This window comes from Mauremys reevesii, linkage group 1 (assembly GCF_016161935.1).
Source record: "Mauremys reevesii isolate NIE-2019 linkage group 1, ASM1616193v1, whole genome shotgun sequence".
NCBI lineage: Eukaryota > Metazoa > Chordata > Testudines > Geoemydidae > Mauremys > Mauremys reevesii.
Window position 1 is genome coordinate 17196349 of NC_052623.1, and position 27314 is coordinate 17223662.

Sequence of the window (27314 nt, forward strand, 5' to 3'; positions counted from 1 at the left end):
TACGTGGTACTCGATGCACATGTTCACGGCCCACTACACATCACGCAGCAGGCCAGGGATGATGCTGGGTTCGGCAGAGCTGTGTTGCAGTCTACACGTCCGTGAACTCCTACTCACCTCCAACGGGTACTGCTTGGGAGTCACCTAAGTTGAATCAACATGAACAAGCACTTGATGAAGAAAAGACAGTTACCTTTTTCCGTAACTGGCGTTCTTCGAGATGTGTTGCTCATGACTATTCCACAACCCGCCCTCCTTCCCCACTGTCGGAGTTTCCGGCAAGAAGGAACTGAGGGTGGGGGGAGCCGGCGGCACCCTATATATTGTGGCATATGCACGCCATTCCAGGGGGCGTCAGAGCCTGTCCCCTACAGATACTGCTGAGGGGAAAAAACTTCTGGCACTGCTGCATGTAGCGAGCACAGACGCCTAAGTTGCATGGACATGAGCAACACATCTCGAAGAACACCAGTTACAAAAAAGGTAACTGTCTTTTGTGTTCCTGACTCTGCTGTTTGCGTGCTGGATGACTGGGCAAGTGACTTCACCTCTCTGTGCCTCACTTTTTCATCTATTAAATGGGGGTAATGATCCTGACCTCCTTTGTAAAGCATTTTCAGATCTATGGATGAAAGTACTATGTAAGAGCTAGGTGGTATTGTTATTATATAGTAGAACTAGAGTTGAGAGTGTTATATGGAATATGTGCCTTGTCTCTTTAAAGGCAGACAGTGAGCTGGAGTCAATTGGACACCTCCAACCAGGACAATCAACATGCAGGAGCAGGGTCATTAGGGTGGAACAAAGAGAAGAGGATGCTTGAAGTGCAGGAGGCTTATTTGGAAATAAGATAGGAAAGGGGTACAGGAGAGACAGGAACCCATACCCGTTTTCTGTAAGGCAATGAATGCAATCCTGACTGGAGTTGGAATGCATACAGTGGCTATATTAATGAGTGACTGTCATCTCCTGCTCTTTGAAGACATCTTCAGAGATCATGGAGGGATGGGGCAGATGAAAGTAACCTGAAAAGGGGTGTAGGGACCAGAGAGACAAGGAAGCGAGAGGACACATACTCAAGACAGAATCTGTATAGACTGCCCTGCCGGAAGGTCATAAGGAAGGGGCAAGGGAGGCAGAAGGAGGCAGCACTCTAGCAATGCAAGAGTTTGTTCATTGACCATGATGACCTGGATTGTGCCCCAGTAGATTAGTTTGTGCAGAGGGTAAGGCTGGCTGGGCTGTGGACGCCATTTCTTTTGTTGCAGTCTCCAGCTCCCAGCAGTTTCTTGCTTCTGTTTGGGAACTTCTTACAGATTGTCCTGCGAGGTCGAAAACCTCTAAGGTCCTGTCTAGATTAGGGTACAAGGTCTGGTGTTCAAGTCAAGTGAAACCAGGGAACATACACTGTCTTTAATACATGTTAAATTGGTTGAGTTATAGCCTAGGGGTGAGCCCTAACTGCCGGGCTATGTGGTCAGTCTGTGTGTGTCTCGCTCGCAGTTTCTCCTGTTGAAACATTCATTGGGCCAGAGAGAGTGAGAAACTGACTCTATAGCCCAATGGTCAGGGCACTGCCGTGAGAGGTTCAGGTTCAGGCAGAGCACAAACTTGAGCCTGGGTTTCCTAGGGGAGTGCCTTAGTCATTGGGCTAGTGGATATTTTGAGCGGGGTCTTTCCGTGCAAAAAATGTTGAAAGGTCTGTTTTGTTCTTCGTTGTACTGAAAACAAATACCAAAGTCTCCTTTTTTCAGCCCAGCCAGCCCTAGCTAACATGTTCTTAAAGCTCACCCTTTATCCTAGTCTAGACAAAGCCTAAGCACAGGGAACGAAGGAAGGCTATACAGAGCCTATCCTGCTTGAGCAAAAAAGGGGGATCATTTCTACAAGTCGTGCTGCTCTCAGAGATCTCAAATATGAACTGCAAACACCTAATGACCATGGATGAGAACAGAGTTTAAAAGGCTTTAAGTGGCACAACAGCAGCCTTCATGGAGCTTGCAGGTTTCCCAACGCAGGTGAACGTACTGAAAAGGTTTCTGACGTGAAAAGTTTGTGCTGGGGTTTTCTCCCTCCTAGCCCAATTCGTCTCCAGCTCCTCCCTGTCTCCATGCCAGCTACCCTTGTAGGCTCACAAAAAAGTTACTACAACTTCAAGCAACTGTTTGGTGGTTTGCCTGGCTGTAGGGATGATGGCACATGTTCTCTGGCTTGGCACTTTGCGAGCCATAGAGCCCATCTGTTGGGGGGCGGGTATCACGGGAGTCACAGTGTGGGTGCTTTGGAACTGCTCTGAGTGAAGCTAGTCAGGACTAAAGGTAATAGGTAATAATTGGAGATATACCAATCTCCTAGAACTGGAAGGGACCTCGAAAGGTCATCGAGTCCAGCCCCCTGCCTTCACTAGCAGGACCAATTTTTGCCCCAGATCCCTAAGTGGCCTCCTCAAGGATTGAACTCACAACCCTGGGTTTAGCAGGCCAATGCTCTCTTACACCATGGCAGGAAGCTTCTTTGGCTTTGGCGCTTCCTGACCTCGGAGCACGCAGCCTCCCTGTTCACCCCGTGAACTCCCCGTAGTGAGTCCACCTGAATGGGACACCTGGGGAAGCCTTACACCCCCCTGTGCACCCCATCTTCGCAGTCAGCAGTTACTCTCACCCAGCATTGAAAAACAGAAGGTTTATTAGTCGACAGGAGCACAGCCTAGAACAGATCTTGTTAGGACAGAAATCAGGAACTTTCAACAAAGTCCATCCTGGGGGGCTCCAGGGCCTGGTACCCTGGATTCCCTCCTCCGAGTCCCAAAACAGGAGACTGACCAGTTTCCACCAGCCCAGCCTCCGACCCCCATAGCACCTACTCTATCCTTTGTCCCTTTCTCCCACCCCCAAAAGGTCACCTGACCTCTTTGTTCCCAACACCTTATGGGGGGGGGAGCGGCTGGCTATCAGTTGCTAGGTTACAGGGTGTTGGCCATTCCCTGTCCTGACAGTACTCACACCCGCCCTCTAGGAGTCTCTGCAATGATCACACACTCTTATCCCATCACCCAGATACTTAAGCAATACATAGGGGAAACTGAGGCGCGCACACCGAGTTCAGAGAAAACATTAAGAACTTTCCCACTTCGTCACGGGGGAAAAGGGATCAGTGCTGCAGAGGTGGCACTCTCTCCCTTCTGTGCAGCCCGGGCTCTCTGCACATAGTTCCAGGGGCCCAGTCTGTAAATACATGTGCAATGGATGTGTGTTAGATCCTGAAAAATAGCTACAAATAGGCGGTGGCAATATGGACATAATTTCGGGCGGGGGGGAGGTACTTCAGAAAAAAGAAAATAAATCTTCTAATGAATGTGAAACTAAGTGTGGATATTTCTGACTTGACTTCTTCTTTATTAGGGTTCTGTGTGCAATCACTGAATCTATAAATAACTTTCCTAAGAGCTGCTTGATTGCTAAAATCCTGTATATTCCCAAACACATCAACAACATGGTTTTATGTAGGGGGAGGGGGAATCTGTTAAATCTCAGCATATCCAGCATTAATGATAGCAATTTTTAATTAACCTGATTTAGAAGCCAATTGTAATACTGATGAAAATGAAAGGGTAGAACACACAGTAATTTATTCCAGTACAGTGGTCATGACTGCTGAATTAAATTTATTCAAATTAACTTTAAAAAAAATCTTTGTAGCACTAGGCTTAGTGCTGGATGCCACGCTCTGGAGATGGAGTTCGCGTACAAGCTTGGACATTGTATAAGTGAACGTATGGCTGTGCAAGCAGTTTGGGGCAAAGTGATTCTTTAACAACGAGAGATGATCAGGGGGAGTAAAGACCAATCTTGGTCTTGTTTAAAAGAGAAAAAAAAATCAGTCTGTGGTCTTTTACTAACTGCCCCTCTCCAGGACGTGCTGGTTACAGGAAGATGGTCCTTGTCAGTTCAACATAGGAAACTGCCTAGGATTCACTTTCTCCTCCACAGAACAGTTCCTACCTCTGTGGGCAGCAGTTGTTCACCAGCACACACCACCACTGTCCAGCAGGAAGTGAACCTGTAGGGCTGTTGAACCTGCATGAGCGGTTTAGCTAGAAAGACTGTGGGTACGTCTACACTACGGGACTATTCCGAATTTGCATAAACCGGTTTTGTAAAACAGATTTTATAAAAATGTGTGCGCGTGCAAACACACAACACATAAAATCGGTGTGTGGTGTCACGGTCCAGGCGTAGCGTCGATTGAGAGAAGCATTGTGGTGCTACTAGCTAGTCTATCCATAGTTCCCAGTTCCCTCCCCTCCCGCCCATGGTTGAGATCCCAGTGCCCCCTGATGGAAAAAAGGGCCTTTCGGGTGGGTTCGGTGGGGTGGGCCCCCTCCCCCTCTCCTCCCCTGACAGCGGGCAGACAACCGTTTTCGCCCTTTTTTTTGGTGAACCGTGCAGGCGCCATAGCACAGCAGACGCTTATAACCCTGCTCAGCTCCACTCAGCTCACGTGGATGTTTGATCATCGCGCACCAGTATATGCTGAACCAGGACCTGTAGGAGGAAGGACCGAGGCGCGGATGCGAGAGCAGCGCGATGGACGTGATGATGAGTGACACAGACACAGAACAGAATTAAACGGCTCCGGGGCGCTTGGGCCGCCTGATGGTAATGGGGATGATTTTATCCCCGGAGCATTTTTGGATTTTGGGGGAAGCACTGTGTTGGGCACTGATGGACCACTGACGTGTGTGGGGCGCATTTGGTTTTGATTCAGGGCTTGCGTAATTCTTCTGCATGCCATGGCTTTCTTTCATGGAACTGTGACTGATGGAACCCTCCCTGAAGCCGAGGAGCAGCCCTCACCCTAGAAAGCGAGATAGCTCAAGCGATAGAGCTGTGAGAAGAGTGCAACGAAGGGCCAGACAGTCAGAATTCATTCGGAATCAATTTGTAGTGGTGGGGTACTGTATGCAAGGTGTGAGCTGTAGCCCCAGCTGCTGCAAGTTGCTGCAAGCATGAGCTGGCAGGCCATAGTGTGGATGGCTTTGGATGATGGATTAACTGGTGATGATTCGATGGGGGCATATCCCGCCCTATCTTGGCACCGCAGCACCAGGGGCACCACGCGGCACCGGGCACCTACTTTGGTGCTGCAAAGCTTGGTGGCAATGACTTGGTGGATCACAAACATCCACGTGAGATGCATCCAGGGGATGGCATGGGAGGGTTCAGAATGCTCGCATTCAGAAGCAAGGGGCAGCACTACGCGCTGCACAGGCAGCAGCAAGGGACTTACTTCAGACCAGAAAATGGATGTTGAAATGCCTGTGGACCTGTCGGGGGGGCCCCTTGCTGCTGCCATGCAGATGCCATGGCAGGCAGACACAGGCACAGTGGTCAGGATCAGTTCAGTGGTGGTACAGGCTGAGCAAGAATGCAATGGTGTGCAATATGTTGGTTTGAAGCATGGCGCGCTGGCGCCACACATTGACTGGCTCAGACCCTCAATGTCCCCTCAATTGCTGCCAAATGTGCTTGCTGCTTGCTGCTTGCTGTATTCTCCAGAGTTTATGGCGGGTGGGGGTGGGAGGGGCAGGGCTGGGGCGCTGATTACGCTGGCTGATTACGCCGCAGCCAGACACCAGGGAGATTAGAAGAGCAGACCAGGAAGCAGCCAGAGAAGCGGAGCTTGATCAGAGAAGCTGTACATGGCCAGGGTACAGTGTGAGGCTGTGTCTTGTTGATGAACACCAACCCTTTGTTGATTGTCAGTCCTCCTCCCTCTCTCCAGCTTATCCCTGCAAAAAAAGTCAAAAGTCATTAAAAGCATTAATTCTTTATTTTTATAAATTTTATTATAGAAAGATTTAGAGAGAAGTAGAAGGAGGAGGAGGGAGGAGGGAGAAGGAGGAAGGGAAAGAAAATCAAAAAAAGTGGGGCTGCATGGCAGGGGGGGGTGGGCCTCCCCGGGGTGTGGCCCATCGTGAGGGCCACGGCTGGGTGACGCACGCGAGGGGTGAGGAGTGTGAGGGGGCATGGGTGGGGGGTGAGCAGGAGCAGCACCTGGGGGAGGGGCTGCTGAAGCCGCTCCTGAAGCCCCACATCTGCCGCGCCAGCACAGTCAGCAGCAGCACCCAGCCCCAGACACGCCATCCCGCACGCTTTTCCGCCCGCCTTCCTGCCGCCTCGGTCTTCCCCTGCCTCCTCCTCTCCTCTCCCCTCCTCTCTCCCTCCTGTCCTGTCCTTCCTGCCATCCCTCCCTCCTCTCCCCTCTCCTTCATTCCCTGTAATCATTCTCACTGTCCTCACGCTCTCAGCTCCCCCTTTTCTTCCGTGCTCGCTCTCTGCGTCTAACATTCATAACTTCTTTCGCCTTTGCTTCTTTGCCTTTCTTTTTGGGAGAGGAGGGGCTGGATTAAAGAGGCAGATGCTGAGATATATGAGGGAGAGGAATGGAGTTAAACATTACAATGGTTATACATTGCACAGGGAGAAAAACACATTAAAACATGATTTTCTGATTTCCTAGCACATACTACATTTGATTTTAATATTTTTTTTCTTTTCAGACTGGGTTGCATCTCTCACAGACACAGGTCAGGCATCAGGATTCCAGGCATCAGGATTCATGGTAAGCAGACCATGGGCAAGAGACCCCTCCCCCCCCCACATAGCATACCCTGCACCTCCCTGCTATTTACCAACCCTCCCCCTCCCCCCACCCACACTTGTCCGGTGGCCTGGGAACCCGCCTGCTTTTGCCGACCCCCAACCAGAAAGATCATCCATTTTTCCCTCCCCCGGCCGCTGCATCTGAACACAGAAATTTTTTTTTGCTGCATGCCCTCAACCCACGAACTGCTGCAACAAACGTTACTTTAATTCCTGACTTTGTTGAGGATTACTAAACAAGATATTTAAACGATGATTACAGAATTAGATACAGAGCGCTGAGGATATTCTTCTTTGATCACATATAGATGCTGATAAATGCCAGCCCATGCTTGGATGCATGCGTATGATACCCTATGCCAATGATCCCGCTCCTGATGCCTAAGTCAGAAACGGTGGGCAGAAGCTTCATGCAAGCCCTGGCCCAGACTTACTTCTGATGCCCTGCCTGATCGCTTTCTGAGTAGGGACTCATCGACAAATCCTAAGTGATCTGCTCCAATAAACTGTCCTCAGTAACACAACTGTCTCAATCAATCTCTAACTCAAAAGGGCAAAATCCTCCTCAAAAAAAACTGTCACTAAAAACCCTAAGCAATCATTAAAAAACGTTGCTCCATTATTTGCGCAAGCTGGGCCAAAGGTACAGCTGCCAGGGTCCTTCCAGGGCGCTACCTCCGCACTTGGGGGAGTAGGGCTGGGAGCTCAGGCTCTCCGCCAGGGGCTTCTCTCTTCCTGTCTTCCACTCTCTTGTTCTTCTGCTCTCTCTTCCTTCCTCTCTCTCTTTCCTCGGAATCCCTCGTCAGGGGCCTCCTCATCTCTACAAGGCCAGGGAGACATAGCCGCTTCGAAGCACAGTCAGGGGCATTGTGGCCATTGCAGCATACCAGCTAAAATTGCATGCAGCTCAGCTCCATGTTTTTCACTTTCCTTTTGCCCCTTGGTTTCCTGGGTTTTCTTGTCTGAGCTCTCTGCTTTGTCCTTTCTCTTACTTTTCACTCTGCACTGCACTGAGTCCTTTCTGTGGCCTTTGCTCATCTCAGTTCAAGTTTCTTTTTCATTTTTTCTTTTTTCGCCATTTTACAGAACTTGAATCTGCTCCCATATCTCCCCATATTCCATTTCGATCTCCCCCATTTCCATGCCCTAATTGGATGATTCTCCCTGCGAGATCATAACTGTGCTGATGAGCTGTGCGCTGTCACCTCCTGTGTGATCACCTGTGATCTTTTCACTACCTGAGCGGGATGAACCAGTCAAACAGTCTGTGCTTTTTCACCGGAGGCATGCCAGTGCACCCGAGTTGTGCATGCTGTCCAGGCGGTCGTTGGCAGGTAGTGCACTATGGAGGCCAATAGGATATTTCGCGAGCTCGCCACACTAACCCTATTCATGTTAAAACCGATTCCGAACTAACGCCGTTAAAGCACATACTACAGAAACCGGAGTCAACGGTCACCGAATTAAAATCGGTATAGGCCTGTAACTGAGTTGGAATGAAGCACTCAGTCTGTGAAATGGGCAAAAGCTGTGGCACTTTAAAAAAAAGCCAAACCAACCAACCAATCCCCCACAGGCTAAACTCCAGCTAGAAGAAGAGAACATACAATAACATGGTAGTGTACTGAGAAAAGCATGCTGCTGGGTGTGTGCATTGTGTCTGTATGCATGTGGTTATGAAAGCACATGACAATGATTTTCAGGTGTACAGTAAATGAGGCTTTTCAGGAGGGGTTAGGGTCCTGTTGACTTCAATTGCACTGCTTATGTGGGCTTTTACTTCTAAAAACGATTTTCCTCTGAATTCACGGGGACCTATATGTCCCTAGCTGATTGAAGAAGGATCATTTGTAGCCTTTGTTAAAATGCCTATTAAAACCCTTTGCCTTACCTGTTAGTTCCAAATGGGACAAATTGTCTTGCTTGTCATTTTCTACGTGGCTTGGCAGATAATTGGGTACCTCCTATTAACGAGAGTTGTGCAAGTGATGAGTGGCCCCAAGAGCTGTAGTGCTTTCACGCAACGTCTCTAGCTTTTCCATAACAAGGGAATCTGGCTTATAGAAACTCTGCTGATGATGAGGAAGGGCCCAACTGAATAAAGTGTTGACCCTTTGCTGCGAGATGTAGAGCTCTCTCAGTTCCCAGTGGGAGTAGGACTAAACGGGATTGGATCATAAAGAAGCAGCAGCATGACTTTCTAATGTAAGATCTGTTTTTAAATTCAATGATTTGTCTGTTTAGCAAAATGAAGACTTAATAAAACATGTGTGCTCCAATCTTGAAATTTTATTGTGAGTTCAGTGAGACCAATACATCATGTTAATATGGCACTGCAAGCAGCTTAGTAGTAGTAGTGTTTTACAGAATAGGTAGTTTTCTACAGAATACGCTGAATATCCCTGTGTTCTTCAACATGTTGGTTATTTGCCTTCAGTTTCCAGGAGAATAGTATTTCAGTATTGCAGATGACAAGGGAAAACTTATACTATGTTCTGTGCTGTCTACGTTTCCTGCCCATCTGATAATATGTGTTCAGCTTTATATCTCAACTGTGCCAATCATCCTTTTGTTTAAACAGATTTTTTTTCTCCTAGAGTGCTCTCTTTTCTCCTTACTCTTATTGACAGAAGTGTATTTTCTCTGTCCTTCTCATTCCAGGTTATCCAACTGGGTATCCCACAGCTGCCCCTGCCTACAATCCGAATATGTATCCAACCAGCAGCCCTGGCTATGCCCCAGGTAAAAACAACTTTTCATTCTGGAAACAGTTCATGACATGCTTAAGGATGCAGGAGAGTTTCACTCATTTGCCCTTTGTTAACTGGCACACGGAACCCTGCTGTCGCTATGTTTTTCAGCAAATAGTACAGAGACTGTAATAAACTCTCCCATTACTTCACAAAATATGTCATCACATGTTTCCCAATCCCTGTCATAGGTATATCTATGACCCCCTCACCACAGCATCTGAGCTCCCACACAATCTTTAGTGTATTTATCCTCGTGATCCCCCTGTGAGGCAGGGCAGCGCTATTATTATGGGGAACTGAGGAAGTGACTTGCCCAAGGTCACATAGGAAGTCTGTGGCAGAGCAAGGAATTGAACCCTGGTCTCCCAAGCCCTCAGCTAGTAGCCCAATCACTGGACCATCCTTCCTCTCTAGAACATTATCAAAAGTATCATTATAAAGAATTAGAACTGCATTGTCATGTAGGTGAAAACACAGAACATGTTGTAATGGATTATCCTTCCTTTTCAATGTGTGCACTTAATCAATAATTGGCAACATTCAATAATTCACAATAAATTGTTCCTGCACATCATCAGTGCAAATTAGCAAGGTTCCACTGGTGATTAATTTGGAATATTCTAAAGTAATTTTCTTGCCTAAGCAAACCACTTGGGTTTCATGCATTTTGAGCCCAAACCTTGAAGTCCTTACTCAAGCTATATTCTCCTTGGAACCAGTAGAAGATGTCCTTTAGGCCTCAATTCAGGAAAGGGTCCCTAGTCAAGAGATCACTTAAGTATGTGCTTAAAGTTAAGCATCTGCTTAAGAGCTTTTCTGAATCAGGGTCTCAGGTGGAACAAATAAAAACCCTTACTCACGATGACTAGTTCCTTACACTATGAGCAGGCTCTGAGGCTTCAGGGGAACTACTCGTCGAGTAAGGTACTACTCAGTATGACTGAGGATGGCAGAATCGGGCTAAATAAGGGCTTCAGGATATGGCCCTTGTTTATTTTTTGCTTCATATACAATATAATTTAAACAGTACATAGGAGTTTAGGGATAATGGTAGGATGACAAATGGGAATGAGGATATGGAGGTAGATATTACCACATCTGAGGTAGAAGCCAAACTCGAACAGCTTAACGGGACTAAATCGGGGGCCCAGATAATCTTCATCCAAGAATATTAAAGGAACTCTGGCACATGAAATTGCAAGCCCATTAGCAAGAATTTTTAATGAATCTGTAAACTCAGGGTTGTACTGTATGACTGGAGGATTGCTAACGTAGTTCCTATCTTTAAGAAAGGGAAAAAAAGTAATCCAGGCAACTACAGGCCTGTTAGTTTGACATCTGTAGTATGTAAGGTCTTGGAAAAAAATTTGAAAGAGAAAGCAGTTAAAGACGTTGCGGTCAATGGTAATTGGGACAAAATACAACATGGTTTTACAAAAGATAGATTGTGCCAAACCAACCTGATCTCCTTCTTTGAGAAGGTAACAGATTTTTTAGACAAAGGAAACGCAGTGGATCTAATTTACCTCAATTTCAGTAAGGCATTTGATAAGGCATTTAATAATTCCATATGGGGAATTATTAGCTAAATTGGAAAAGATGGGGATCAATATGAAAATTGAAAGGTGGATAAGGAACTGGTTAAAGGGGAGACTACAATGGGTTGTACTGAAAGGTGAACTGTCAGGCTGGAGGGAGATTACTAGTGGAGTTCTCAGGGATCAGTTTTGGGACCAGTCTTATTTAATCTTTTTATTACTGACCCTGGCACAAAAAGTGGGAATGTGCTAATAAAGTTTGTGGATGACACAAAGCTTGGAGGTATTGCTAACACAGAGAAGGACCGGGATATCATACAGGAAGATCTGGATGACCTTGTAAACTGGAGTAATAGTAATAGGATGAAATTTAATAGTGAAAAGTGCAAGGTCATGCATTTAGGGATTAATAACAAGAATTATTGTTATAAACTGGGGACACATCAGTTGGAAGTAACAGAGGAGGAGAAGGACCTCAGAGTATTGGTTGATCACAGGATGACTATGAGCTGCCAATATCATATGGCCGTGAAAAAAGCTAATGAGGTCTTGGGATGCATCAGGCGAGGTATTTCCAGTAGAGATAAGGTGGTGTTAGTACCATTATACAAGGCACTGGTGAGACCTCATCTGGAATACTGTGTGCAGTTCTGGTCTCCCGTGTTTAAGAAGGAATAATTCAAACTGGAACAAGTACAGACAAGGGCTACTAGGATGATCCGAGGAATGGAAAACCTGTCTTATGAAAGGAGACTCAAAGAGCTTGATTTGTTTAGCCTAACCAAAAGAACGCTGAGGGGAGATATGATTGCCCTCTATAAATATATCAGAGGAATAAATACCAGGGAGAGAGAGGAATTATTTAAGCTCAGTACCAATGTGGACACAAGAACAAATGTATATAAACTGACCATCAGGAAGTTTAGACTTGAAATTAGATGAAGGTTTCTAACCATCAGAGGAGTGAAGTTCTGGAACAGCCTTCCAAGGAGAGTAGTGGGGGCAAAAGACATATCTGGCTTCAAGACTCAGCTTGATAAGTTTATGGAGGGGATGGTATAATGGGATAGCCTAATTTTGGCAATTAATTGGTCTTAGACTATTAGCGATAAATATGCCCAATGGCTTGTGATGCAATGTTAGATGGGGTGGGATCTGAGTTACTACAGAGAATTTTTTCCTGGGTGTCTGGTTGGTGTCTTGCTCACATGCTCAGGGTTTAGCCAATTGCCGTATTTGGGATCGGAAAGGAATTTTCCTCCAGAGCAGATTGGCAGAGGCCCTGGGAGGTTTTCACCTTCCTCTGCAGCGTGGGGCATGGGTAATTCTCTGCATCTTGAAGTCTTTAAACCATGATTTGAGGACTTCAATGGCTCAGACACAGGTTTGATACAGGAGTGGGTGGGTGAGATTCTGTGGCCTGGGTTGTGCAGGAGGTCAGACTAGATGATCATAATGGTCCCTTCTGACCTTAAAGTCTATGATTCTATGATAGCATAAAAAGATGCGATGTCTCCTTTTGTAACCACAGTGTTTTTGAAGTACATAACATATTACCTGTTGCTTTTTAAGCCACAAGGTTGTTCTTACAGGGATATTGGCGGGGAGGGGTGAAGGAAGCACAGGGACTAGAGGGGTGAGGTAGTGGCCGTGGGGGAAGCAAGAACCCTGTGGGGAGGGAGTGGGGGAGAAGCCAGCAAATAGGGACCTGGTGAGGATGGGGAGGAATGGTGTTTGGTGGTGGTGGAAGCAGGGGTCTGGAGGGATGTTAGAGGGGTGCGGAGCAGGAATCTGGGGTGGGGGGAAATAGTAGGGGGTGGGATGGTAATGACTGGGGAAATAGGGACCCAGAGGCAATTGGGGGCATGGGGAGTGACAGTGGCAAAAGAAGCAGGGATGCAAGGGGGAGAAGTGAGTAGACGGGGATGAAAGTAGGGAGCTGGAGTTGGGAGCATTGGAGATGGGATGGGGAAAGGAGGGGCCTGGAGTTTATGTGGGAAGGAAGGGACTGTTTATAACAAACCCTGGGTTTTTCAGCTCCGTTTTCCAGGGGAAAAGCATTGTGCTGGAAAATTTTCAACCAGCTTTCTTAGTGACAATTATAGGATGTACCTAGTGTGCTAGATGCTTATGACAGACAGTGACTCGGGGAAGCTTGATAAAGAGATTGTCTCTAGTAAATTTGAGAGTTAAGAGGTAGCCCTTCAGAAGAGGACATCTGGGATGTTATTCTGCAGGATTATTACCTGTGTCAGGTGAGGGTATTCGATAGCAGGGATAAGGAGGTCAGTTTAAGAAAATGGTGCACATAGTCAGAATTTAAATGTATCGGACCCTGAGGTAGATTTTGAGGTAGTCCTGATCTATACTGAGTAGAGGAATTGCACTTGTCCCAAAAGGAGGCTGATCAGATTAGCAGTTGTGTTCTGGCGCACCAAGCAAAAACAGGAGGAGGAGTATGTGGAGTCTCTGATACAGTCACGCAAGGAGAGAACGAGGAAAGCTCTGCAGCTTGGAGCCCCAGGAGGATAGCATGTGTGAAGCTGGAGGGGAGTGACCTACTGTGCAGTAGCCTAGATGGGAATTGATGACCCAGCTGAGTACGTGTGCGTCCCCCTTCTCAAGTGCTCTCATGCCAGCTGAACATCACCACTTAAAAGCTTGCTGCCAAATGAGTAGGGCCCTACCAAATTCACAGTCCATTTTGGCCAATTTCACAGTCATAGGATTTTAAAAATCATAAATTTCATTATTTCAGATATTTAAATCTGAAATTTCACAATGTTGTAACTGTCGGGTCCTGACCCAAAAGAGGGTAGTGGGGGGGGGGTCGCAAGGTTATTGTAGGGGGGTTGTGGTATTGCCACCCTTACGTCTGCGCTGCTGCTGGCGACGGCACGGCCTTCAGAGCTGAGCGTCCAGAGAGTGGCAGCTGCTGGCCAGGAGCCCAGCTCTGAAGGCCGTGCCACTGCCAGCAGCAGCGCAGAAGTGAGGATGGCCTGGTATGGTATTGCCACTCTTACTTCTGTGTGGCTGCCTTCAGAGCTGGGCTCCCAGCCAGCAACTGCCACTCTCCGGTCGCCCATTGCCACCCTTACTTCTGCGCTTCTGCTGGCAGTGCTGCCTTCAGAGCTGGGCGCCTGCCCAGCCACCAGCGCTTTCCCACCCAGCTCGGAAGGCAGTGCAAAAGTAAGGGTGGCAATACCACGACCCCCCTAATATAACCTTGCAACTCCCCCGCAAACATCTTTTGGGTCAGGACCCACAGCTTGAGAAATGCTGGTCTCCCATGTGAAATCTGTAGAGTATAGGGTAAAAGTGCACAAAAGACCAGATTTTATGGCCTGTGACACATTTTTCAGAGCCATGAATTTGGTAGGGCCAAAATGAAAATATCACATGAAGATGCTGGTGCATTCAGCAGCAAAGGAGTTAAAGCATAAGAGAAGCTTTTGCAGAGGCAGGCGCAAGGTATGGGCAAGTTCTGGCCACCTTCCAGGCACACCTCCTCAGGGGAAATATGGGAGGAAAAAGCATGTTTACAGTCAAGAATGATCCCAAGATTTCAGACCTTCAGAGCAACATTAAGGAGAGTGATGGCAGTGTCAGAGACATGGGACAAAGAGAACTTTTTACCCGGGAGGAAGACTTCAGGCTTTGATTCATTCAGTTGTAGGAAGTTATGGTTGGAGCCAATAATTGAAACCTTCTGTCCTGTTTGTGGGTTTTGGAGAGCTGCTGGCATACTTCAAGCTGGTTAACCAACCTTTTGGAATTCAGGCTGTGCTGAGTGTCCACATGTGTGCTGTGCAATTAATAAAACCCAATGGAAAGGGGATCAAATTTCTAATATATATAAGGAGAACGAAACTAAGAACAGACCCAGGAGAGAGAAGCAGTATCGAGTAATGGGTTAACGTACTAACTGATGGATTTTGGCAAAGGGAGGCAGGCATTTAAAGGTTCATCTACATTGCACTCCCCTTTTGGTAGCATATAGAGAACATACACTACATGTCCCCCTAGCATGGATATAATTAGCAGAGTGTGGATGGCGAGGCACTGCTTAGGCAAATACAGCAAGGACACACCTGAGCCCTGTGGATATATACCTAGGTATGCACCCTACCTGCCCAAGCAGTGCCTCTCCCATCTGTATGGTTGTTTTTAGCAGTGTAATGTCCCACTGCACCTCTGCTGCTGGAGTCTTTCCCCGCCAGAGGGAAGGACTCAGCAGTGGGAAAAGACTGTGGCAGCAGGGTTCTAGAAAGGCTCCAACAACCTTAGAAATGCACATGTAACATCTCAAAGTGCTGTGTACTGTTCTCTGCGGACCAGACAGGGTCCAGGAAGGTTATTCATATGCAAGAGGTGGAGTGCATGAGCCAAAGGCTCTGTACTGTGCCCCGTACACAATGAATCTTCAAAGGTTGTTTAAAAGCTTGTATGATATTATATTGCATTTGTTTGAAAAATAGCCCATGAAGAGAAATTGGAAAGATTAGGACTGCAGTTCAAAGAGAGAGGCGAGAAAGGTACATAAAATGGTGAATGGTACAGACAAGATTAACCAGGGTCTCCTATTTTACCTTTTACAAATGCAAGAACCAGGAGAAAGTCAATGAAACTGAAAAGAAACAAGTAGTAAAATGATAAAGGAAATTGTTTTGCACAATGGTTAGTTAACCTGGGAAACTCCGTGCCACAAAGCATAATTGAGGATAGGAGTTTAGCAAGATTCCAAGACTGATAATGAGAACATCTACACCTTACGTTAGACAGGACAAAAACATAAAGGATGGATGTACATCTTAATACTTCAGCCCATAAGCCAGCCACTGACTGTGAGGGGTTAGGGACAGGTTATCTAATATTTGACAGTTACAAGAACTCTGGCACCTTCTTCTGAAGCATCCAGATCAGACCATTGTCAGAGACAAGATGTCAAATTAAATGGCCCACTGGTTTGATCTGGTATGGGAATTTCTAAGATATAGCCTTAGATCAGGAAAGGCAAGAACTCAAAGCATGAGTCTCTTAATCTTTCTGACACTGCTTATTAAGCTCTGTAATGCTGGTGGTAACCAAACACTCAAACATCCAGAGATAACAGTCGAGCACCCCTTTTGGTAAACTGGAGCCAAGAGTGCTCAGCACACACCACAAAAAAAACTAAACAATCGCAACTAGGTGCCAAGGGGGAAATCCAGAAGCCCTGGCTGAAGTTTGTGGTGTTAAAGTAATTGCTGTAATTTAATTCTTGATTATCCCAGTCCCCATCTCAAAGAAGCCACTACATTCCTCAACTTCTGACAGACCTCCGCTCACATCACACCAGGCCTCTATTGATCCCTTAATTACTGTGGCCAATTCTGAGGTTTCTGGTCCTCCATGCGTGTGGCGAGCTTCTGGGTCCAATAACAACATGCACCCCCATAAAGGCATATAAATATTTGTCCCAAACATTCTTCACACATACAAAGGGGCGGGGTGCTTGGAGCCAGTAGATTTAACCATATTCTGTACAGATTTGCATAGTATTCAAACAAGCAGCTCTCCTAAGCTGTTCTCTTCAGATTCTCCTACTGTGATAGCAGAGTGCCTTATCTTTATGAAATAAATAACAGAATGGCAACAGTGCCTGGCATACTCCACAGCAGCTGTGGAGGACAGAGTAGGATTTTGTAGGCACTAAGAAGGGTTACATTTTCACAAGCACTGAAATAACTAGGTCACCTAAGGCACATTTTCAAAAGTGATTTTGGCACATAGGAGCCTAGCTCTTTGGAGCCAAAGCCCCATTTGAAAATGGGACTAAGGTGCTTCTGGAGAGCAGAAAGTCTTACAGCTCCCACTTCCTTTGTGTATCTCCTACCAGACAGTACAGGTGAAGTCAGACTCGTTTCTTCTCTTTTCTCACTGATTCTTCTTATTCATTTGTAGAAGGGGATTTAACAATCAGCTGCTGTCAAACTAGTGCTCCCAAATTGCTTATCAAACTGACAGTAGTTCAGAAATAAATCAGCTCCACACCTGACTCTCAAATTACACCCACTGCAAAACATTCTTTTACCTCACTTATGAAAAAGTTTGTAGGTACATTTAAGAAAGAAAGAAAATCCCCTCAGTGAAAGGCTGATGCACCAGGATATCTGCATGTGGCTGAGTACAATTGTCTCTTAGGCTATATCCACACTGCACATCACTGTTGGCAGTGTGTAGGCTACACGCGGCCATCAGTGGTGATTAGCCACTGGGCCAACGGAGCTGTGCCCAGGCACCCTGGCCAATTGGGGGGCCCTGGAAAATGGACGTCCCTGCGCCCTGACCCCACTCTGCCTGCCCGCCCAGTGCTCCTGCCAAGGAGTGGGGTCAGAGTGCAGGGGCTTGCCCCGCTCTGCCAGCCTGCCAGGTGCTCCTTATCAGTATACATACCTCATCTCTCTTGGAATCTTGCTGAATTCTTATAATCAGTTATGCTTTGTGGCAGGGAGTTCCCCAGGTTAATTAAGCATTGTGCAAAAAAAAATCTTTTTATTATTTATCATACTATTTGTTGCCTTTCAATTTCATTAACTGTCTCTTTGTTCTTGAAAGGTAAACTAGGAGAGCCTGGTTAATCATCTCCGTACCATTCATCATGCCTCTCCCTCTGAACTAATCCTTCCAATTTCTCTTCATATGATATTTTTCAAATTAAAAACCTTGTATGATATTATTGTATTTAACAGCCTTTGAAGGCACACCTTGTATGGGGCACAGCACAGAGCCTTGGGCTCACTCATTCTGTGTCTTGTATACAAATAACTTTCCTGGACTCAGGCGGGTATACAGAGATTAGTACACAGTAGTATGAGATGTTGTGTGTGCATTTCTAAGGTTGTAGGAAAAAAACGTGTGATATGTTATTTGAGAAATAGTGTGTGGTCCTATGAATAAAACTGCATCCTACAGCATCCACATATGGGGCAGAGTTAAGTTGTATAGGTATCCTTACTTTAACTCCTAGGCAAATTTGACATCTCCTGAATTTCTAGGGCTTTTCTATGCAGCTAGCTTTCTCAAAGTCCTTCTCTACTTTTGGGAGTGATCCTCTTTAAGGCCCCAATCCTGCATCATCATGATCCACTAGCATGGGAGTAAGGGGCCAAATTAACTGATCCAAAAGCTCATTGGGAATATTTTTAATATCCAAAGCCATCCTTTGGGATTTAGTCACTACCACTGAAGTTAGGAGGCCTTCAGCACCTTGCAGAGCAGGCCCTTTGTTAGCAGTTACTTCAGTATAGCCAACATACCCGGTATAATTAAAACAGAAAAATGAGGATTTTTAAGAAAAAACTGGTACAAAAGCAGCTTTCTATAGTATTCCATCCATGGATATATATGACAGAGTGGGGAATGTTCACCACTGTGTTAAATGGAATTGAATTTAAGTAATACTGTGGTTCAGTGGTTGAGTTAAAACCAGTGGTCTGTATCGATACAAGGAGCTTTTACTCAAATTGAATCAGTTTCTGTCATAGAGCAGGCTGGAAATAATCAAACTGCTGAAAGGAACAGGCTCTCAAGGTTCATGCAACCCACTAAATATGTTTATAGCAGAGGAGACTCAACTTTATTTAAAGAGTTGTAATTCTGAAAATATAAACCAATTTTAAAATGTACATGTGGGTTGTTTTAGATGTTAAGACTTCAGCAGCTTTGCTGTGGAAGGCAGTGCTGTACGTTTTCAGACTCCAGAACTGCTGTTCTCAATTCTGTTCAGTTTACAGGCAAACTGGTTATACTGGGAAACATATTTGTATAGCATACTGTATGCTGTGTACATATTGGCACAAATCCTTAGTGATCATTTAAAACAAATAATTTTTATTCAACAGAGTTTCAACTCCTGCATTCAGCTAATGGTAGGAGAACTGTTTATCCTCGTGTATGTTAAGCTTATTAATGTGTAACATGATAAATGTGTAGAACTGATATGGAGGGGGTGAACAGCCCGAGGGAGAGAGCATCTTTCACCAGTGACCCCTTGCGGCATCTTGGGATATGTATTCATGATTAAAAGCAATTCATGCTTTTTATGAAATGCAATAAAAGGTTACTACTGGAAAGACTGGCTGGCTCAGAAGATAGAGCGCCTTTCATATTTGGTCAGTAGAGACCAAATTACCTTCTGCTGGCTGTTCAGTAGCCTCTCAGGGTATGTCTACACAGCAGCTGGGATTCTGGGAGCGTGCTTTCCATTGGGGACAGACAGACACAAGCTGGTGTGCTAAACATAGCAGTGCGGCCATGGTGGCACAGACAGTGGCTTAGGCTTGCCGCCCGAACACACATGCACCCAAGCCCGACCCCTCGGGTGCGTACTCGGGTGGTTAGGCCAAGACACCAGCTGTGCTGCTGCGGCCACGCTGCTCTTTTTACCGTTGAGCTAGCGCATTTGTCTGCCCACACTGGTAAGCGTGTTCCCAGCTGCTGTGTAGACATACACTGAGAAATGAGTAAGTGGTTCTGTGATGGGATGGAGCAGGCCCAGAGGCCCCCTGCGAGAGGCCTCAGGGTCCTGCCCCATCCTGTCTCAGAGAGGAGCAGAAGAGAAGTCCTCCAAGTGACCTAGAGTGGTTGCAGGGAAGCACCCAATCAGAGAGGCTTCAGGGAGCAGCCAGTCCCTATAAAGAGGAGTTGCAGCGCCAGACAGGCAGTTCCTTGCTGGAGCTAGCAGAGTGCAGGCAGTGCTCCTAGTTGGCCAAATGGAATTGCAGCACAACACATAGCTCAGTACTAATAGGGACTAGGGTTGCCAGGCATCCGGTTTTCGACCGGAATGCCCGGTTGAAAAAGGACACTGGCAGCTCTGGTCAGCACCGCCAACCAGGCCATTAAAAGTCTGCAGGGCTAAGGCAGGCTAGTCCCTACCTGTCCTGTCTCCGCACTGTGCCCTGGAAGTGGCCAGCAGGTCTGGCTCCTAGGTGGGGGGGGATGTCAGGGGGCTCCGCACTCTGCCCCCCACGCCTAGGAGCTGGACCTGCTGGTCACTTCCAGGGCGCAGCGTGGAGCCAGGGCAGGCAGGGCCCCATTATACCGCTGAGCGGGAGCCGCCCAAAGTAAGCCCGCGCCCCAATTCCCTGCCCCAACTCTGAGCCCCCCCAAACCTGAAGCCCCCTCCTACACCCCAAACCCCTCATCCCTGGCCCCACCTCCAGCCAGAGCCCTCACCCTCAGTCAGAGCCCTCACCCCCCTTCACCCTAACCTCCTACCCCAGCCCAGAACCCCCTCCCACACCCTGAACCCCTCATCCACGGCCCCACCCTAGAGCCTGCAGTCCCAGCCGGACCTCTCACCCCCTCCCATACCCCAACCCCCACCTCAACCCACAGTGCCCTCCCACACTCCCAATCCCTCGGCCCCACCCCCCAGCCTGGAGCTCCCTCCTGCACCCCAAACCCCTCATCCCTGGCCCCACCCCAGAGCCTGCACCCCCTTCCACACCCCCAACCCCCTGTCTCAACCTGCAGCCCCCTCCCACACTCCAAATCCCTCAGCTCCACCCCCCAGCCTGGAGCCTCCACCTGCACCCCAAACCCCTCATCCCTGACCCCACCCCAGAGCCTGCACTCCCAGCTGGAGCCCTCCACCTCACCCTCTCCCGCACCCCAACCCCTGCCTGGAGCCCCTCCCACACCCTGAACCCCTCATTTCTGGCCCTGCCCTGGAGCCCTCACCCCCAGTTAGAGCCCTCACCTCCTGCCCCAGCCCAGTGAAAGTGAGTGAGGGTGGGGGAGAGCGAGCCCCCGAGGGAGGGGGGATGGAGCGAGCAGGGGGCAGGGCCGCGGGGAAGGGGCGTGGCTTTGGGGAAGGGACAGGACTAGGTGGTGTTTGGTTTTGTGCAATTAGAAAGTTGGCAACCCTAGCAGGGGTGGGGGAGCTAAGAAGAGCTCCTGGCTGGCTGCTGGGCCTGAGCTTAGAAGAGAGCTAAGGGCAAGCCACTGGTGAAAGCCCGAGTCTGTCTGTCCCCCCACCAACTGTTTTGGCCCACATTGGCAGCTCAGCAGAGGCCAAACACTAAATGGACCGTGGAGACTGACCTCCTCTCTGTGCCATAGAGGTAGCTGTTGCTGGTGGGAACCGCATGTTAGCAGCAGCAGAGCAAAAACGTGATGCTGCAGCTCATGCTGCAAACAAAGAAGCTGGGACTCCAGGCCTGTTGATCCGGCACTTCTCTCGCAGAGATTCCCAGCAAAGTGTCATGAAATTGGCAGATACTCATTGCTTAGAGACAATCAGCTTCAGTCCTTGGTATTCCCCCAGCACGGTGAGACAAGGCTGAGTCCATGGAACACAGCTGCTCAGATTTCACTAGGAGGAGTCACCAGCATCCATTATTTCTTGTCAAATCCGTTTGACATTTAATTACAATCCCTGATCTATTCCAAACTATTTATACAATAACAAACCAGTGCTACTAATGACTCCACAAAGGAAGGTGACAGGAGTAGATACCAGCATCTTCCATGGGGGTTCTTTAGGAAGGAACTCTAAGTTGCTAGTACAAGATATTAGCTGGTTCCTAAAAGAACTGGAAAGCTGAAGATGAGGCTGGCAGAGGAAAGTGAGGTTTTTTTAACCTCCTTGGCACTGACAGACTCGAAATGCCCAGACAGCCTAAAGCTACACCGCTCAATTTTCAAAGCCAGGCTCGAGGAGTTGGCATCACAGACCTCCTGACTTCCTGCACCAGAGGGGCTTAATGAAACACGGAGGGAATTTTGGGAGAGCTCCTGAGTCCAAAATCCTCTCAATCCTGCCACTTTCATCCAGACTTGACTCTCATTAGAAAAACAAAAGCAAAGCTTAGCTGGCATCACTAGGTCTCTCTCCCTCTCTGTGTGTCATTTATAGACAGAATAGTGAAATGTAGTTTAAAAGAAAAGAGTGCTAAGGTCTCTCTATTGATTGATTTTGCACCAAACCTTTCCAAGAGAGAGTTAGCCACCAGCCATTTCATTCTCTGCAAACCTGAGTTACATCAAATGAAGCAACAAAATCTGGCATCATGCAGGTGAATGTATATCTCATTCTGCTGGGATTCAGAAACCTTCCCTCGCCAGTGAAAAAATACATTTCTAGCTTACGCCAACTCCTTGTTGTGTGTGACTTTGTTTCAGATCTTTCAATATCTGTTAGAATGAGAGAGACAAGGCAGATTGAAAGATCAATACAGAACTCCGGCATTTCAAATATTGATAAAGCTTATGCGAGTCTGGCTGCCAGACAATTTCGCTATACCCTTTCCTTTCCCTATACAAAATGCATGTGCCTAGAATCCAGTGCTGTAAAGAAATGAAGCATGCTAATTATTAAGAGATGAGTGATATTTTGAAAGAATATCAGACTCTTTCCAGGGTTATAGGTTCCCTGCTTTAAACCTAATGCATGTTCCCCTCTAGGCCTTCTCTCTTTCTGTGATGTTTTGTTTTGTTTTAACTTCCTGCATTCAAACATCCATTTTATTTTCCTGTAAGTAGGACACACATTTATCCACACTGAGCATAGTTTCTCCCTTAACTCTACCTATTAATAATGCAGTAGAGAATAACGCAGACCATCCATTACTTTGATGCTCTCATCTAGCAGAAAATCAACCCAGGAAATTAGGTTTATCTGTTTTTCGTTTCATGATATGGAGTTTGTAAGCTGTCTTCCCTCCCTCCCTTCCCCCACCCATTTCTGGGTGCTTCATCAAGATAATTTCTGTTCTGTAAAGGTGTAAAGATAAAGTATCCTGCCCACTCATAGATCGCATGTGCTTTAGAAGGAGGGGAAGAAGGATAGGCCAGGGGTTAGGATTCTAGCTAATGCTTTGACAAAGCCATGTTCAATTCCCAGTTCTGCCACAGACTTCCTGTGTGACATTGGGCAAGTCACTTAGCCTCTCTGTGCCTCAGTTCCCCATTTGTACAATAGGGATAACAGCCCTGCCCCACTTCACAAGAGTGTTTGAAGATAAATACATTAAAGATTGTGAGGCGCTCAGATACTACATTGATGGTGACCACATAAGTACCTACGGTAAGACTATCCCAAACCTGGTTCCACATTCCAGGCGTTTTTTTGCAAGATGCCAGGTCATGAATAAATGGAGACTGAGGAAAAGATATACTCTATCATATATCGAAATGCTTAGTTCCACTTTCTTTAATCTCAGGATCAGTTGTGTGCACTCATTAACGAGATTGGCTCCATACATGCATCATTTACACTTCTAGTTGAGAGTTTTGCCTCTTTGGCTTTCCATGTGTTATCATCATGTAGTCACGTTGACTGGAGCACATATTCCCTTACATGTAGTTGATGATTGGATGATCAAGGAGTCAGGACATGAGGACCCATCATTGCAGTGCTGTAGGTATTAGGTTCAGCTCCAATTACTTGTCCAGTCTCAACAGTTGGAATTCAGAGGAACTCTATTAGAGATGGATAAAAGTGAAAGCTTTTCCTTGTCAGTTAATAATCTTGGAATGAAGCTAAAACAAATCTAGCAGATATTGCTGATAACCAGGTGAAGAACTATGTTAAGTCATCTGAAGTGTATTTGTCTCAGATAGGGTGACCAGATCACCACACTAAAAATCGGGACACATTGGGGTGCCATCAGCCCCCCCCCCCGCCACAGTCCACCCCGGCTCCTCCCAAGCTCTGCCTCCACACTGCCCCCAGTCCCGCCCCCTCCCTGCTCGGACCCCCCACTGCGCCCGTCCTCATCCCCGCGCCTGCCACTGGCTTGCTGTGTCCCTTCTCCGTCCCCCGCCCACCGCTCGCCTCCCCCACCCACCACTCGCCTCTTCACACCCCATCTGTCACTCACCCCTACTCTGCCGACTTCCCCTCTGCCAGGTGGGTGTGCGCCCACCCCCCACCTCTTTCCAACCCTGCACCACCCTCACCCTGCCCCCATTCCACCCCCTTCTCCCAAGTCCCTGCCCTTGCCCTGCCTCTTCTCTGCCTCCTCCCCTGAGTGCGCCACATACCCGCTCCTCCCTCCTGGAAAGTGCTGAGCGCCACCAAACAGCTGTTAGGTGGTGGGAAGCGCTGGAGGGTGGGAGGAGTAGGAACGCGGTGCGCTGAGGGGAGAGGGGGGGAAGGAGGTGAGGAGTGGGGAGCGTGGCTGCAATTTCTCCCTGTGGGTGCTCCAGCCCCGGAGCACCCACAGGGTCAGCGCCTCCCTCCCACTCGCCTCCTTACCTCAATATCGGGACAAATGGCGTCCCGATCGTACATTGATCGGGACACAGGACAAAGGGTTAAATATCGGGACAGTCCCAATTTTATCAGGACATCTGGTCACCCTAGTCTCAGACAATACCTCGTATGGTGGAAGAGTGCCTGACCTGACATCTGGAGGGCAGTTTACAACCCCTAGCCTCCCATGATATCTCTGCTTACAGAACCTGGATGTTGGCTCTGACATCTGTACTTGTACCATCCATGCTGTGTAGCTCTTTCAAAGGACCATAACCTATTTCTGTGAAATTCACATTTTGTGTAGCTCTAAGCGATGTATTCTGTGAGGGTTAGTGATTTAAGAACAAACTGCATAAGGCCAAAATGCAAACTTCCAAACTGCTCAATCCAAATCATTTGAACCATGAATCCATCCAAATGGTGTGGGGGGGGGGGCGGGAGGCAGGAGGAGTCACCCACAAGGATTTAATTCTACCCCTAAGATAACTGGTCTTTCCAGAAATGCAGATAACATGTCAGGGTCTTGGAGATGAGAGCAGTCTTCAGGTCTGTAGAATAAAAGTGTAAGTGCAAACAGTCAACAAAAGGGATTTTGTAACCTCCTAACATCGGGCATTAGGCAGTCTCTAATATAACATTCACACTGATGGGTGCCATGCAGGAACAAGCAATAGATATGGAAATCCTCAGTCCCTCACAAGCACTTAGGAATAGTCACAGGCTCACGACACAGCAATCAGATCTTCAAGTAGGAGAGGAATCAGAATCCAAATTTCTTTCTTCACTACAAGCCCACATAGGAAACTCCCAGTGTTCTATATGAGAAGATAGAAAGGGAACTTTGGCAATGGAAACAATAACCTACTATAGGAGAAGCAGTTCTCGTGCCCACTGACTTGTTTCACTGCTGATGGACAAAGCCATAGCTGATCACACTGGATTTCCAGTCTCGCCAGCTCTGATTACTCGGATCCAGAGCATGTTTTTCTCACACACCTTGGCCCCTGAAATGAGGCAGATTAAATAGGTTGGTCCATAACTGGTGTGTCAAGTCAAGGAATTCACAAAAATTGTTTGTTTTTGTGGATTTTTTTAAATAAGAATTAATTGGAGGACATTTGTAACAATTCGAACAATTGTATCTTTTCACTAGCTCCACCCACAGTGATTTCACATTAGAATCAAATCAGTAGGCCAGTTCTTGGGGATTGATCCAGCCATCACTTGGTTTTCATTCTTTAGTAGTCAGGCTCATCAAAAGCAAACTACATTACAGACTACCCCTATTTAAGAGCCAGGATTCTCTGGAGGAAAGACAATTGTACTTCCTAAACATTGGAAACCCTTTTTTGTGCTGTCTGATTTAGAGAGTTCCGGTTTCTATAACTCATTGCTTTTATGAGGACAGAAACCTCAGCTTGTAGGGTCTGTGAGCAGCAAGTTCAGTGCTGACCGACCCTCTACTAGAATATGAGGTGGGAGCAAGGGTTGGTATTTTCAAAGGGCCTAAAGGAGTTAAGCTGGGATTGGACACTCCCTCGGGCCCCTTTGAAAATGCCAGCCAAAATGCCCAGTTTAACTGGCTACCCATGAATCCTATGGTACCCAAATGCACCCTGGGCCCAGACGGGTGTGTTGGACAGTAGGTACCAGAGTTTAATAATAATATGCAACAAAAAATTGTGGGGGCTCCATACTGTCAGAGAAAAAGAAGACCCGCTAAACCTTTGAATAACAAGCTGAGGGTACAGCATGTACCTACTGCAGAGCTCAGCTTGCAGCAGAGCTTCCCTATTGGTGAGCTAACCTCGCTGTTCTTGATGTGCTGCCAGAAAGCCCCTGGTTTAGTGACTGCTGTTTTGTCACAGTTAGACACATGTTGACAATGCACTTGATTGCAGTACGAAAGGTTCTTTAAGATCAAAGTCAATGGTAGTCCTCGTCAGCTTGCTTTGCATGTTTTCTAATGTCCTTTTCAAGTAAGAACAAAGGCTTTGTGACCTAAGTAGATACAAACACATGAAAAAAATGAACATGGAAATTCTTTCCAAAGTGTTCTGAATTTTTGTCTATCAATTTTCAGTTCAATTTAATAATGCTTGTATTGGCATGATAAGCTGTCCGTGTCTTGCCAGTATTTTCCCTGCCTTTCATACAACTCCCAGTAAGGCCACACTCCGTGGAGTAGATTTGAATAGCACTCAGGAGCTCTGTCTGGAGTAGTAATGCCACTCTTGAAAGTCAAAGTCAGTCCAACTGTTTGTTTATTATTATTCAGAGACACACCTGTTAGTTCTCTGGTGTCTAAGAACCATGTCTAAGTGGATTTGTAATTTTTTCTCAGTGTTTTTGGAGTCTGTTACTTGAAGGTCATATAAAAGCTCATTTTGTTAGAGGTGTATCAGTGATGGCAGGCAACCTTAGGGGGTTTCCATACAAGAGCTTCAAGACAGCCATATTAACCAACATCATCACCCCTCCCGAATCATGCAGTGCCTCAAGCTTTGGTCTGTTTTGGGGGGTTTGCAATTCTTCTGACTTTGACTTTCTCCGGACAATGATGATCACCTTCCAAGTTACAAGGTGATCTGCCAAAAGCTATTGTTTCTACTGACCAATGTTTCCAAAGGGCATAATATGTTCTACAGCCAAAGCCAGTCTAAACAGGGTACCGAGGAACTGCCAATCCCTTCTATCTCCTGATAGGCACAATTAATTCTACCTTGTACTCTATAGCACCTGCCATAGGAGTGTCTTGCTAACACTATGAATCAAAACCTTCCAGCCTAGCTGTGAGGTAGGCGAGTATTAACATTTCCATTTTACAGATGAGGAAACTGAGGCACGAAGCAGTTGTGACCTGTCTGATGTCATGCAGGAAGTAGTGCCAATGCCAGGCATAAAACTTAGCTCTACGGACTCCCAACCCATCGTTTAACCACAGACTGGCCATCTCGTCAGCCCTGGCAGTCCTCTCACATGAGTTCACATTCCCTCCCACACCTCTTCTCGAGAGCTGGAGTCTATTGCTTTCTAAGTGCATATTGTCAGCATTGTTCAAAAAGAACAGGAAGGCTGGAGACTATGATATAGTGTGTATATATACAGCCTT

At 47.0% G+C, this 27314-nt stretch overlaps 1 protein-coding gene across 11 annotated transcripts in view; it reads left to right on the forward strand.

Annotated features, from left to right (window-relative positions):
- The window catches only part of FAM168A (family with sequence similarity 168 member A), a 340334-nt gene that overhangs the window by 282132 nt on the left and 30888 nt on the right, over positions 1-27314 (forward strand). For 8 of the 11 annotated variants that reach the window (XM_039539011.1, XM_039539026.1, XM_039539037.1 and 5 more), the window contains 2 exons: positions 9327-9407; positions 18840-18866. In XM_039539011.1, coding sequence (XP_039394945.1) covers positions 9327-9407; positions 18840-18866 — 108 coding nt within the window. The remainder of the gene's footprint in view (positions 1-9326; positions 9408-18839; positions 18867-27314) is intronic. The other 3 variants (XM_039539015.1, XM_039539041.1, XM_039539056.1) reach the window with 1 other exon arrangement.